Source organism: Paroedura picta, chromosome 1, assembly GCF_049243985.1.
Source record: "Paroedura picta isolate Pp20150507F chromosome 1, Ppicta_v3.0, whole genome shotgun sequence".
Classification (NCBI taxonomy): Eukaryota; Metazoa; Chordata; class Lepidosauria; order Squamata; family Gekkonidae; genus Paroedura; species Paroedura picta.
Window position 1 is genome coordinate 93,931,834 of NC_135369.1, and position 12,988 is coordinate 93,944,821.

At 42.8% G+C, this 12,988-nt stretch overlaps 1 protein-coding gene across 3 annotated transcripts in view; it reads left to right on the forward strand.

The window, feature by feature from the left end:
* PRKN (parkin RBR E3 ubiquitin protein ligase) overlaps positions 1 to 12,031 on the forward strand; it is a 951,947-nt gene extending 939,916 nt beyond the window's left edge. For all 3 annotated transcript variants that reach the window (XM_077348081.1, XM_077348097.1, XM_077348089.1), the window contains 2 exons: positions 4,149 to 4,266; positions 10,171 to 12,031. In XM_077348081.1, coding sequence (XP_077204196.1) covers positions 4,149 to 4,266; positions 10,171 to 10,280 — 228 coding nt within the window. In that variant the 3' untranslated portion in view covers positions 10,281 to 12,031. The remainder of the gene's footprint in view (positions 1 to 4,148; positions 4,267 to 10,170) is intronic.
* The last annotated feature ends 957 nt before the right edge of the window (positions 12,032 to 12,988 follow it).

Genomic DNA, 12,988 nt, shown 5'->3' on the forward strand with positions numbered 1-12,988 from the left:
GAACTGAACATGGGATCACTGACTGGTTCAAAATTGAGAAAGGAGTTCGGCAAGGCTGTATACTGTCGCCTTGCCTATTTAACTTGTATGCAGAGCACATCATGAGAAATGCGGGATTAGAGGAGTCACAAATTGGGATCAAGATTGCAGGGAGAAATGTCAACAACCCCAGATACGCAGATGATACCACTCTAATGGCAGAAAGTGAAGAGGAACTAAAGAGCCTGTTGATGCGGGTGAAGGAGGAGAGTGCAAAAGTTGGCTTGAAACTCAACATCAAGAAAACAAAGATCATGGCATCCGGCCCTCTCAATTCCTGGCAAATAGATGGGGAAGAAATGGAGATAGTGACAGATTTTATTTTCCTGGGCTCCAAGATCACTGCAGATGGGGACTGCAGCAAAGAAATTAAAAGACGCTTGCTCCTGGGGAGGAAAGCTATGGCAAATCTAGACAGCATCCTAAAAAGCAGAGACATCACCCTGCCAACAAAAGTGCGTTTAGTCAAGGCTATGGTATTCCCAGTTGCAATGTATGGCTGTGAAAGTTGGACCATAAGGAAGGCCGAGCGTCAAAGAATTGAGGCTTTTGAACTCTGGTGCTGGAGAAGACTCTTGCGAGTCCCTTGGACTGCAAGGCGAACAAACCGGTCAGTCCTAGAGGAGATCAGCCCTGACTGCTCTTTAGAAGGCCAGATCCTGAAGATGAAACTCAAATACTTTGGCCACCTCATGAGAAGGAAGGACTCCCTGGAGAAGAGCCTAATGCTGGGAGCGATCGAGGGCAAAAGAAGAAAGGGACGACAGAGAATGAGGTGGCTGGATGGAGTCACTGAAGCAGTAGGTGCAAACTTAAATGGACTCCAGGGAATGGTAGAGGACAGGAAGGCCTGGAGGATCATTGTCCATGGGGTCGCAATGGGTCGGACACGACTTTGCACATAACAACAACAACAATTGTTTTATTTTGTAACCTGCCACGAGTCGGCTTTGCCGAGAGTGGTGGGTAATAAATTTAATAATAATAATAATTTTAAAAAATGAACCAACCAAATTTGTGATGGATTTAAGATCCTTAACCGGTTGGTACCCTCTCCTACCTGGGAACACTAATGATGTTACTTCTAAGCGTGAGTCTCTACAAATTTTTAGGCTTGTAGTTGTTTGATGTCACCACAAGGTGGGGAGTGAATCGTGAACAGCTATTACTTCCCAAAACATGTTTCCTGTTTGCTGAGCCACAGCTGAGTAATTTCATTTGTCTGTATTTGCTGCAGGTGCCTCAAACGGCGAAGGCCATTCTTTTCTGCATAGGTGGTGGTTTTACGTAATTATAGAGGCATACACAGCTGTTAGCCACAATTTCAAAATCTGTTTTCAGTGTGGAATCTTGTGATGAGCTTTCCTAAAATATGTTAACAGCATCACTTGGAAAAGAAATTGGTTTACTTTGTTGTGGGTTCCCAAAATGACACTGTTTTTACTAACACCCTATTGTGCAATCACTGTAGAACTGAGCAAGCTACAGCATATAAAAAAGGCAATGAGGAAAGGCTTTCTGTATTCTCCCAGTTTGGTTTCCATTGTTATGGCTAAGGATGCAATGTAGTTTATGGAACTGATGCTGGAAGAAGTTAATAGAGTAAACGCAGGGGTGGCCAAACTGTGGCACTTCAGATGACCATGGACTGTCAGGGGTCATTCTTGGTTGAATTTGGACACTCATAGAAGTTAGTCACCTCAAGAATATTTTTCATGAGTAATATATTTCTTTTTAGGTAGAAACCAAATGTACCTTAACTACTGACTATTACCTAGTACAGGTAGCAGAATCACAGACCTTTTGAGGAAAGGTGTAATGATATGCCATTTTTTAAAAATGTTTCTTTAAAAAATTCCCCCCCCCCAAAAAAGAACAAAGGAAAAAAATCTAGCAACTAAAGTATGATTTTTTTAAATGAAAAGGAAAAAAAATGAAGACAAGGCAAAACTATAACAACAGTGGTGGTATGTAGAAATATAAGTTTCTATAAATGATTTCCAAATCATTGTTAGCCATCCTGAGCCCACTGTGATGGGCAGCCTATGAACTGAATTTATAAGTATGGCATATAGATGGTAATTACATATAGACCTATTTATAGACATTTGTTTTATTTTATTTGTGCTCAAATGTTGATAGAGTTCTAAGGTTCTCAATCCATTCATTTACTGGAGATACAAATTGCTTGAGAAATGGTGTAATAATATGACATGTTTGGGGATAATGTTTTCATGTAGGCATCATTATCTGGAAAGACAAAATAAAATTTAGACACTGGTTAAAGAAGGCTTTTCATTGTAACATTCATAAGTAGAGATTTATATAGGCTCCTGGCGAGCAGACAGTTCATTTCAGATTAATACGTACCCCTACCACATATAACATTTCAGGGGCAATGCAGTGTGTCATCATATATATCAATACTTCCTGCAAAAAAGGATGTGTATGTGTAAACAGATTACCCTGGTAATCCATACATATGAGTATGTATGCATATGTCCAAACAAGAATATTGCATGCGCAAACAGTGCCTTTTTTTGTTGCATTATTTGTATCACAAACTTGCACTTATGCAAAAGCCTTTGTGTTCAATCATATCTTTTTTGTTTGTTTGTTTGTTTGTTTATTTCATTTCTAGGCTGCCACTTCCACACAGTGGCTCATAGCAGGTAACAATTCAGATAAAACCCACAATAATATCCCCTTAAAATCCCTTAAAATAAACCAATTAACCTCCCCACCATGGCGGCGACAGTAACCCTTCCCCCCACTCCACAGGCTTCAAACTGATGCCTCAGGGCATACAGGGAGCCTGATGACCTGGTTTCATGGAGGGGCCCAGATCTAACTTGCTCTGTCCTCAATCAAGGACCTGGTGGAAGAGCTCCATTTTACAGGCCCTGCAGAATGCTCCATCATGGCTCTCAGTTCTCCTGGGAGCTCATTGCACCATGTTGGGGCCAGGACCAAAAAAATATTAAAATCAACTTTTAAAATACAATATGTATATAAAACCATCAGTTAAAAGCAAACACCAAGGAAGGTCAGATGAAACAGAGAAGTCTTCACCTGTCGGCAAAAGACAATTATTGAGAAAGACAGATGAATTTCCCTCAGGAGGGAACTGCATAATTTTGAAGGCCCTAGAAGTCCCTCTCTTGGGTTGCCAATTCTCAGATGATGAGGGCACTGGAAGCAGGACTTCTGATAATCATCATGATAGTCAGGTAAGTCTGTATGAGAGTATGTGGGTGGGAAATTCTAAAAGAGTTTCCTTGTAATTTGATTTTAAGGGGTGAAAAGTGGAAAGGAGGAGCAAGGAAAGGATGATTGTCTTGACCTTTCAGGGTAGCAAACTGGAGAGAATAAGGAAAAAATAAAACAAAATGGTGCATTCTGGGTAGGACAAAAAAGGAGGTTGGACCCAGCTAATCACCAGGAGAAAAAGTGCATGCTTTGTTTATCTGTCTTGCAACCCCCAAGATCTCTCAAAAGTTGTTGCATGGGACTTAAGTGAACAAAAAAACTCTGATGTAAAGATAGGGAACAAGATGAAATCGCTCCCACTTTGCAGCACTGGTGGTTCAGGCACTAATGGAAGAGGAAAATAGCAGTGATTTTACCCTGTTTCCCCGTTCCCCTGACCTGTGTGGTAAGGGGCTTCCCAGACTAATGAGAAGAAGTTGTTTTGCCATTGCCTTCTTTTGCAGAACCTTCATTGATAGTCTCCCATCCAAGCGCCAACCATGATTAGCTTCCAAGATGAGATCAGTCTAAACCAGAGGGTAGTCAACCTGTGGCCCTCCAGATGTCCATGGCAGGGGCTCATGGGAATTATAGTCCATAGACATCTGGAGGGCCACAGTTTGACTATCCCTGGTCTAAACCATGCTACCTTCCCTTCCAAACTACTATTAGTGGTCCATAAAATAAGGCAGAAGCACATATCTTAAGCTTCTACTCTGGACTTTTTTCCTTGAAAATGGTTGAGCTGGGGAGAGATCCAGTGATGCATCCCATTTTGTATGCAGATTTTCAGTTTGAAACAGGACCTGCAGAAAAATTCAAGCAAAGTCAGACTTTCACAGATTCTTCTCTTTTTGCAGCACTATGAAGTTGATGAGCATGCAGCCAGACAGGCTCGATGGGAAGAGGCATCCAAAGAAACTATCAAGAGAACAACCAAACCATGCCCTAGCTGCCATGTACCAGTAGAAAAAGATGGTGGGTTAAATATAGCACAGGCAAGATGACACAGGCAAAGTAATCTACCCTCTGGTTTAGCTAAGTATTTCAGAAAGCTACAGAACCATTTATCATATTCCTGTAGATCATTGTAGCTTTGCTATTTCTATTTCCTTTATACAAAAATTAATTGGACAGATTTGTTTACCTTCTAGACTGGAATCTCTGTGTTGTGTGTTATTGTTTTTAATTAAACATTGGGGAGCTGAAAACCACTTCCGAAAATATGCCACACTGCGAGTATGACTACAGTGTTTGGGTTGTAGCTTTTTGAGTGATTATGAAATAATAAAATCATCCTTACTACAGTTCCTCTATATATTTGTGAAATGGCCATCAGGGCAGTGCTCCTTATCCACTATCCGGATGCTGTCTGGGACACAGGAACTTGCTGTCTGACCGGTGCTTCCATGCCAGCGGGCCAATCCAAACACGGGCAGCAAAGCTGGGGTGGCCTCTGGAGTTGGGGTGGCCCCTGGAGCGCCCACCTCCTTGATCAGCTCGCCCAGCCTTGCTGCCAGAAGCTTGTTGGCTGGTGACGAGGGCGCATCCATGGCTCTTAGGATCCTGTGACTGCGAGTGCAGGGCGGGCCCTTTCCCTAGGCGCTTGCCCCACGAAGGCCTTTGCCGGCCAAGCAGCTCCTCTCGGAGATGCCTGCCCACCGGGGGGGGCCTTTCCATGGCCCTTTGCCTTGCCGGTGAGCTGCTGGCAGGCCTTCCTGTCCTCTACCATTCCCCAGAGTCCATTTAAGTTTGCACTGACTGCTTCAGGGACTCCATCCAGCCACCTCATTCTCCATCTTCCCCTTCTTCTTTTGCAGGTCACTGTTCGTGAATACGAGCCATTCAGTTGTATAGCACTTTGGAACCTTCGCATACCCACTGCAACAATAATGTTGTTAGGTGTGAAGTCGTGTCCAACCCATCGCGACCCCATGGACAATGATCCTCCAGGCCTTCTGTCCTCTACCATTCCCAGAATCCATTTAAGTTCACACCCACTGCTTCAGTGACTCCATCCAGCCACCTCATTCTCCATCTTCTCCTTCTTCTTTTGCCCTCGATCGCTCCCAGCATTAGGCTCTTCTCCAGGGAGTCCTTCCTTCTCGTGAGGTGGCCAAAGTATCTGAGTTTCATCTTCAGGATCTAGCCTTCTAAGGAGCAGGCAGGGCTGAACTCCTCTAGGACTGACTGATTTGTTCACCTTACAGTCCAAGGGACTCACAAGAGTCTTCTCCAGCACCAGAGTTCAAAAGCCTCAATTCTTTGACGCTCAGCCCTCCTTATGGTCCAACTTTCACAGCCATACATTGCAACTGGGAAGACCATAGCCTTGACTAGACGCACTTTCGTTGGCAGGGTGATGTCTCTGCTTTTTAGGATGCTGTCTAGATTTGCCATAGCTTTCCTCCCCAGGAGCAAGCGTCTTTTAATTTCTTTGCTGCAGTCCCCATCTGCAGCGAACTCGGAGCCCAGGAAAATAAAATCTGTCACTACCTCAATTTCTTCCCCATCTATTTGCCAGGAATTGAGAGGGCTGGACACCATGATCTTCATTTTCTTGATGTTGAGTTTCAAGCCAACTGTTGCACTCTCCTTCAACCGCATCAAAAAGCTCTTTAATTCCTCTTCACTTTCTGCCATTAGAGTGGTATCATCTGCATATCTGAGGTTGTTGATATTTCTCCCTGTAATCTTGATCCCAATTTATGACTCATCTAACCCTGCCTTTCTTATGATGTGCTTCACATACAAGTTAAATAGGCAAGGGGACAGTATACAGCCTTGCTGAACTCCTTTCTCAATTTTGAACCAATCAGTGATTCCATGCCTGGTTCTCACTGTTGCTTCTTGACCTGCATATAGGTTTCTCAAGAGACAGATAAGATGCTCTGATATTCCCATCTCTTTAAGAACTTGCCACAATTTGTTGTGCTCCACACAATCAAAGGCAGAGGTAAATGTTCTTCTGGAACTCCCTAGCTTTCTCCATGATCCAGTGAATGTTGGCAATTTGATCTCTAGTTCTTCTGCCTCTTCGAAATCCTGCCTGTACTTCTGGAATTTCTCGGTTATATTGCTGGAGGCTAGCTTGTAGGATTTTGAGCATAACTTTGCTAGCATGAGAAATGAGTGCAATGATGCGGTAATTTGAACATTTTTTGGTATTGCCCTTCTTTGCCCTTCTTTGGGATTGGAATATAAACTGACATGGGCTTTCCTACTAATAGTTAAATAAAAATCATCCATGCCAGAAACTTTCCCTTCATTAGGTGGACAAACATGTGTACAATGCTGATGATTTCATTCTCCCTCACAGGATTTCTGTTTATGTTGATTTTTTTTTTTTAAGGAACCATTTCCTTTAGACTGGATAGGGATCATCAGCCCCCTCAACTTTTCTAGAAGCTATTGTCCTCAGGATTGAATGGGGATCCTTCTTGATACTCTCACTTCCTTAGTCACCCTTCCTTGTCAACTGTCAGTTCTTATTCTTAACTGCCATTCCACAATTATACTATAGTATAAGCACACACTGTTCTGAATGGCTGAATTGCAATTTCTATGGCAACCAAAGCTCCACATACCTCATGCTGTTGAGGTTTCTTGTAGCACCATGCATGTGCCTGAGCATGTATAATGTTGGAAAAAAGATGGAAGCATTTGGCAATACTTTCCCATTTCTCTGAACAGCTGGGGGGGGCCCTAACAGCTGTTTCACCATGTTTTTTTCCTGATGTTTTTTGTTGTGCTTCACCACAACCCTATCTGCAGTAGGAGAAAACTGCTTCATGGCCCTCTTACTGCTCTGCAAAATTACCAGCATTCCAAACAAAAATCTGGCATATCAGGGCTGTGCATTTTGAGAATGCTGCTAAAACTGGTTTTTCCCCCATCCCCTAGTAGGAAATTTCCGGTAACCTAAAGTGGAACTTCAAAAGAGTCGTGTTCGCTTCTTCCACTGTTTCCTGCCACAAATGATAATATTTGAAATCCGACCAATGCTGTTTCTCTGCCTGCCCTCTTCCCTTCCAAACAGTATTTTTTTCAAAAATTTTGAACTTGATTACATTACCATGCTAATCGGCTCCTGCATCCCACCTGCCTTGATGCTGCAACAAGTCCCCTCTCCCTGCCACATCCTTCTTCCCTTTCTGGTTGCACACAGTTCCCAAGCAGAGCAGCTGTTTTGTTTTAACAAAAAATGCATTGCAATGGAGCTGTCACCCACTTCTCCCCCCCCCCCCGCCCGTCCGGTCCTTTGGCCTCCTTTGGGCTCCTTCAAGTCAAAAGTAATCTAAAGTGAAAGGATAAATGGTAACAACTTCATTATTTTGTAAAGCCCCAGTAGCTAGCTTTGGCAAGAGAGGAACCTCCCCCCGCAGCCCAAGAGTACCTGTTCATGTCCACAAATCCCTCCCAGTTCCATGCAGAGCTGGCAGGCAGGTCCTACTGGAGGCGGAGGGGGGGGGGGTGAGAAAAATCAATTAGAAGAACTCCTGTCTGGATCTCAAACAGGTTGGAAAACTCTTTCCAGTCCTTGGGCTCTTGGGAAGGAAAACAAAGCAGTTGTTCTAATGCTATAACTGAGGATTTTTTTAAAGTCATGCACACTATATGGGGGGAAGAGGAGAGACAGTTAAGGACACAGAATGATGGAAATGGCACACTTAAAAGAAAGGTGCAAGCAAAAAGTGACCAGATTTTAACATTGGTAAAGCAGGACTTCATTGATCGGGGGGGGGGGGAGGCAGTGCTCTTGATTAAAAATTTGGTTTATATGGAGCAACAAAAAGTTTCATAGAACACATAGAATGCAAAAATAGTATTGTAATATATATATTTTTTAATTTCAACATAAGTACAATTTGTCAGGTACCCCCAGATGTCCCTCCAAAAGTGGGGCAATCTGGTCACCTTATGCAACCAGGCACCATTTTTTTCTAAGCCATCTGTTTGCTCCTGAGAAGAATGGGGAGTAGGGGAACTGCTCAGCCAATAGAAGAGGGGAGCATTTGGGCATCCTTCCCAGGGGAGGAAGGAATGATAGGGGGAGTTTAAAATGTATGGTTGGATTTCTGTGTCTGTTAATGCATCCTGCTCGTTATGGATTAACGAGGGGGGGGACGTTCCCTTTTTTATCACGTTAGTATATGAATACCTGTCCATAGAGTTTTCATGGCAAAGATACTGGAGTAATTTGCCATTTCCTTCTCCAGTGGATCACCTTTTGTCAGAGTTCTCCGCTATGACCTGTCCATTTGGATGGCCCTGCATGGCATAGCTCATAGCTTCACTGAGCTACACAAGCCCCTTCGCCATGACAAAGCAGTGATCCTTGAAGGGGATCTCCCTGGAGAAGAGCCTAATGATGGGAGCGATCGAGGGCAAAAGAAGAAGGGGACAACAGAGAATGAGGTGGCTGGATGGAGTCACTGAAGCAGTCAGTACAAACTTAAATGGACTTCAAGGAATGGTAGAGGACAGGAAGGCCTGGATGATCATTGTCCATGGGGTCTCAATGGGTCGGACACGACTTCGCACCTAACAACAGCAACAAACAACAACAACAAATACGATTATTATTATTATTATTAGACGATTATTATTAGGCATGCTCAGCTTTAAACAAATTGAAAGGATCAAAGGTAGAAGGTGGGTCTATCACCCCCATCCCCTTCAAGAAAACCTCAGAAGGCAGAACCAGCTACCCATGCCTCTGAAGTAAATGTGAAGGGCACGGTGCAAATCAATCCTTACTATTGCCATTCGGAGACAACATATGAGGAAAATGAGGCTCAAATTCAGTGTCAACCTACTGAGACCAATACAAAGCAAACCTGGAGAAAAAGGCAACTGCAGAAAGAGTCCAGGTGATTTTTGATTATTCACATCACTCTTAACAAGAGAGAAGTCCTGATGTCTTCTAGTAATATTTCTAGATCACTCTCTCTTTTAAGGACCACACCAATCTTTAAAACATTGAAATAAAGTTTGTAAGCCTCTTACAAAAAGTACAGATGACCAGTGTTTTATAACTTGAGCACTCTGCTTTATGTCAGTTATTGGTTCAAGATCAAAATTTAAGTCAATGGGAAAGCCATTTCTCCTGGCGCCAGGAAGTCTGCAAGGACCATCAATCCAGGCGTCATTCTTTTACAGTTCTTCTGTTGGCAGTTCTATCCAAAATCATTTTAGGTATCTCAGTGAAGAGGCAAGGTTGAAATGTAACGATTGATTGGTAGTCTGTAAATAGATGGATTTTTCTCCAAGCCTGAAGCTACATGTGTCCACGGTGCAAAATTCCTCTGAATGACTGTTAAAGGACTACACAGAGAAACCTTGTGAGTACAGGCAGGGAGCTGACAGTCCTCTCCATAACCATGTGTTTGTAGGTCAAAATTAGAACCTTAATTTGTACTTGAACTTGTGGTAATTGGAACAGGGTAGTTGGGGGGTTTTTTTACCAGCCCTTGGTGCGATGTCTTGAACACCAAAAGGTACAAATTATTTTTGGGGATTCAAGGAGTTTTTCAAGCAATTATCCAAGGCACAGAAGCAGATGGGCCTGGTTTCGTTTTTAGACCATCTTTGTACAAAGGTAGTCAAGGTGAATTTTGGCTGGGCTACTTTGAGGGAAAATACCTGGAGACTTTGGGGGTGGAGCTTGGAGTGGGTGGAATTTGGGGGCAGGGAGGGACCTCAACGGAGTCTAATGCTATGAAGTCTACCCTCCAAAGCAGCCATTTTCTCCAGGGAAATGGATCTCTTTAGTCTGGAACCTACAATTCCAGGGGATGCATCTCAGGAGTGCATACCAATCAATATAGACAACACTATAGCCTCTCATTTGCAATTCTTGTTTTCATTGTTTTTCTCCAGGTGGATGCATGCATATGAAGTGTCCGCGATCTCAGTGCAGATTTGAATGGTGTTGGAACTGTGGCCTGGAGTGGAATCGAAATTGCATGGGAGATCACTGGTTTGACTGATCCCGAAGTAGCACTGTAAACAACCAAAAACCCACTTAACAATATGCTGGTATTCTAGAAAGGACAAGTACAACCATAGCTGCTTCTATCAAGGTCAGATCCTGAACTCTTTGCTCAGGGTACAAATTCCTCATTACTTCCACAGTCCAGGAGTTCAAGATATGAACGATTTGTTGTCTCCCTACATATCAAATCACCACTATGCGTTTAGGCAATCTGTAGACCTCCTAATGTAACAATGGCATGAAAAAAATGTAAATGGTGAATAGCTCTTTGCTGTGACACTTTATCTCTCCCTCCTCATGTACAACTGATTGGTATTCATTCTTTGGGGACACAAATAACCTGTGTCATATGTCATTTCTCTTTCATGGCTCATTCTTTGCCAAGTCTGGTTTCTGTGAGTATTTTATTGGTCATTCTAGATGCAATATCCACCAATTTAAAACTAGCTACACTGATATTTTCCAATATATCAGCAGGCATATAAGTCTGTGCCTTGGCACAGTTCTTCACAAATTCCCTTCTGTATGGTACTATATGGTACACCTTTTCCTGTCTTTACCAGTGCTCATGATGCAATCCTGGGTGCAGTTACTCTAGATTTGCTATACACATGAAAGTAAGTTGCCTTAAACTGATGTAATCCTTCATCAGTTTTCAGTTGTAAACCCCAGTCATGACAGAAGTGGCAGGTATCACATCTTATGAGCCCCTGCAGAATTATCTTCCATCCCCAGCTATAGCAAAAATGTACTGGAACTGCATGTTGACAAAAAATGCATTAACTGGCCTTTGTGTGGTGGCAGTTTTATTGAAAACATTTTGTGCAACTACCAAGAACACCATGGCTGCTTACCTTTCTCAGGTACTTTCTAAACTCAGCACAGATTCGCTGATCAGGGCAGATTTTAAGGCCTACTGGTCACAGCGGATCTGTGCTAAAAGTGTTCATTTACACCTTGCTTTCCCCAAAACTTGTTCTCAAGTTATCTCGTTTTTTAATTGTTCAAACAGTCTTCATGCAGCTCCTTAGAACACAGTTCAATCCTGTGTCCTGCTTAGCAGGAGTAGAATTCAAAGGAATGCATCATCTGTTGACTGTGGAAATTTTGTTCTGTATTGGGGTAGAACATAGCTAGGAATTTCCTTTGGAGATGCCCACTGCAGTGTGTGGGTTTCCTTATTCCCCTTTCCTATACATGTTGGTTTTCACAGTCATGTCTAGGGATGAGGGATCACTGCAAAGAAAGTAGTCCTGGTGTGCTGTCATCACAAAACCCCTGAGTGTATTCTGAACCCTAACATCAGGCACTCTCTGATATGGTAATAAAGCTTTAGACTAGGCCTGCAGTATTATTCCTACCTGATTGGTTTTCAGATTATAGAAGGCAGAACTGATCTTATTTGCAATAAAACCATAATGTGTAAAGATTAGTAGTGCAATCCTGAGTAGAATTACTCCACTTTAAACCTATAAATTTCCGTGTGCTTAGACTGATGCAGTGGTACCACAGTTGCATTGCTATGCTCTTGCTGTAGTAAAACCATCAGCACTTAGCAACTTTCTTGTAAATTAGAAAGTGAGCATTCTTGAATATGTGTAAAGAAAGGCTAGTTATACCATCTAAGCAATACCTGATTTGAATAAAGACTACTGAATGTCTTCAGATTGCACGTATTTTTCTAGCACAGCTGGAATATATACACTAAGCTTGAATATAAAATAAAGTGATAATGAAACTTTGTAACTATTTCCTTTTGCTTAAATTGAGTTTGGGTTTGTTGAACTGAGCAACAAACATTTAAGATCCATAGAGCATTAAAGTTGCTGGGCTCCCTACACATCTCTGCTGTATATAGAGAGATAAATGTATAACATCACTTGCATCTAAAGCAGTGGTTCTCAACTTGTGGGTCAGGACCCCTTTGGGGGTTGAATGACCCTTTCACAGGTGTCATGGCAGGGCAAGCAGCTTGGCGGGGGGGAGGCAAAAAACTGTGACGGGGCAAAGGGAAAACATGAGACGGGTCTCCCCATGAGGATGGCTGCAAATGCGAGATTTACCATCCTGCGTTTGTAAGCAGGAAGCCACTCGCATTTTACCCCTCCATGTGGAAATGGTCTTGTATCTGCTACACTCACCCTATGGACTCCTCCCAGTTCCCCTATCTCAGAATTTCTTTTCAGTGTCCCACCAGCAGAAAATGGCTGGAGAAAGGCATTTGCAAGCAAAGGGCTTCAGATATTCATTCAGGTGTCCAATGCCACCCTCCAAAGCAGCCATTGTCTCCAGGAAAACTGATCTCTGTAGTTCAGAAATGAGCTGAGGGTTACTATACTTTGATGTAGTGCAAGGACTGTGCACAGCCTGCACAAGGATTTTTCTTTCTTCCCAGCATTGCTCTTGCCCTGTCAGCCACTTCTGGCCCTGGGAAAATATATTCTACAAATCATGAAGTTCATTTCCCCTGAGGAGAATTGCTGCTTTGCATGGTGGGCTTAATGACAGCTGAGATGAATGCTTGCTTGTTTTTCCTCAGATGAACTATTGCATACACAAAAATGAAAACAATTTCTTATTTAACAGGCATTTTATTTTATGAGTACTATGTACACTGTAAACATGTAAGGCATGGCAGGGAGGTATGGCCAGCTGGCATCCCGAGGTCTGCAAAGCCTGAAGAATACTACAGCCAAAGGGTTG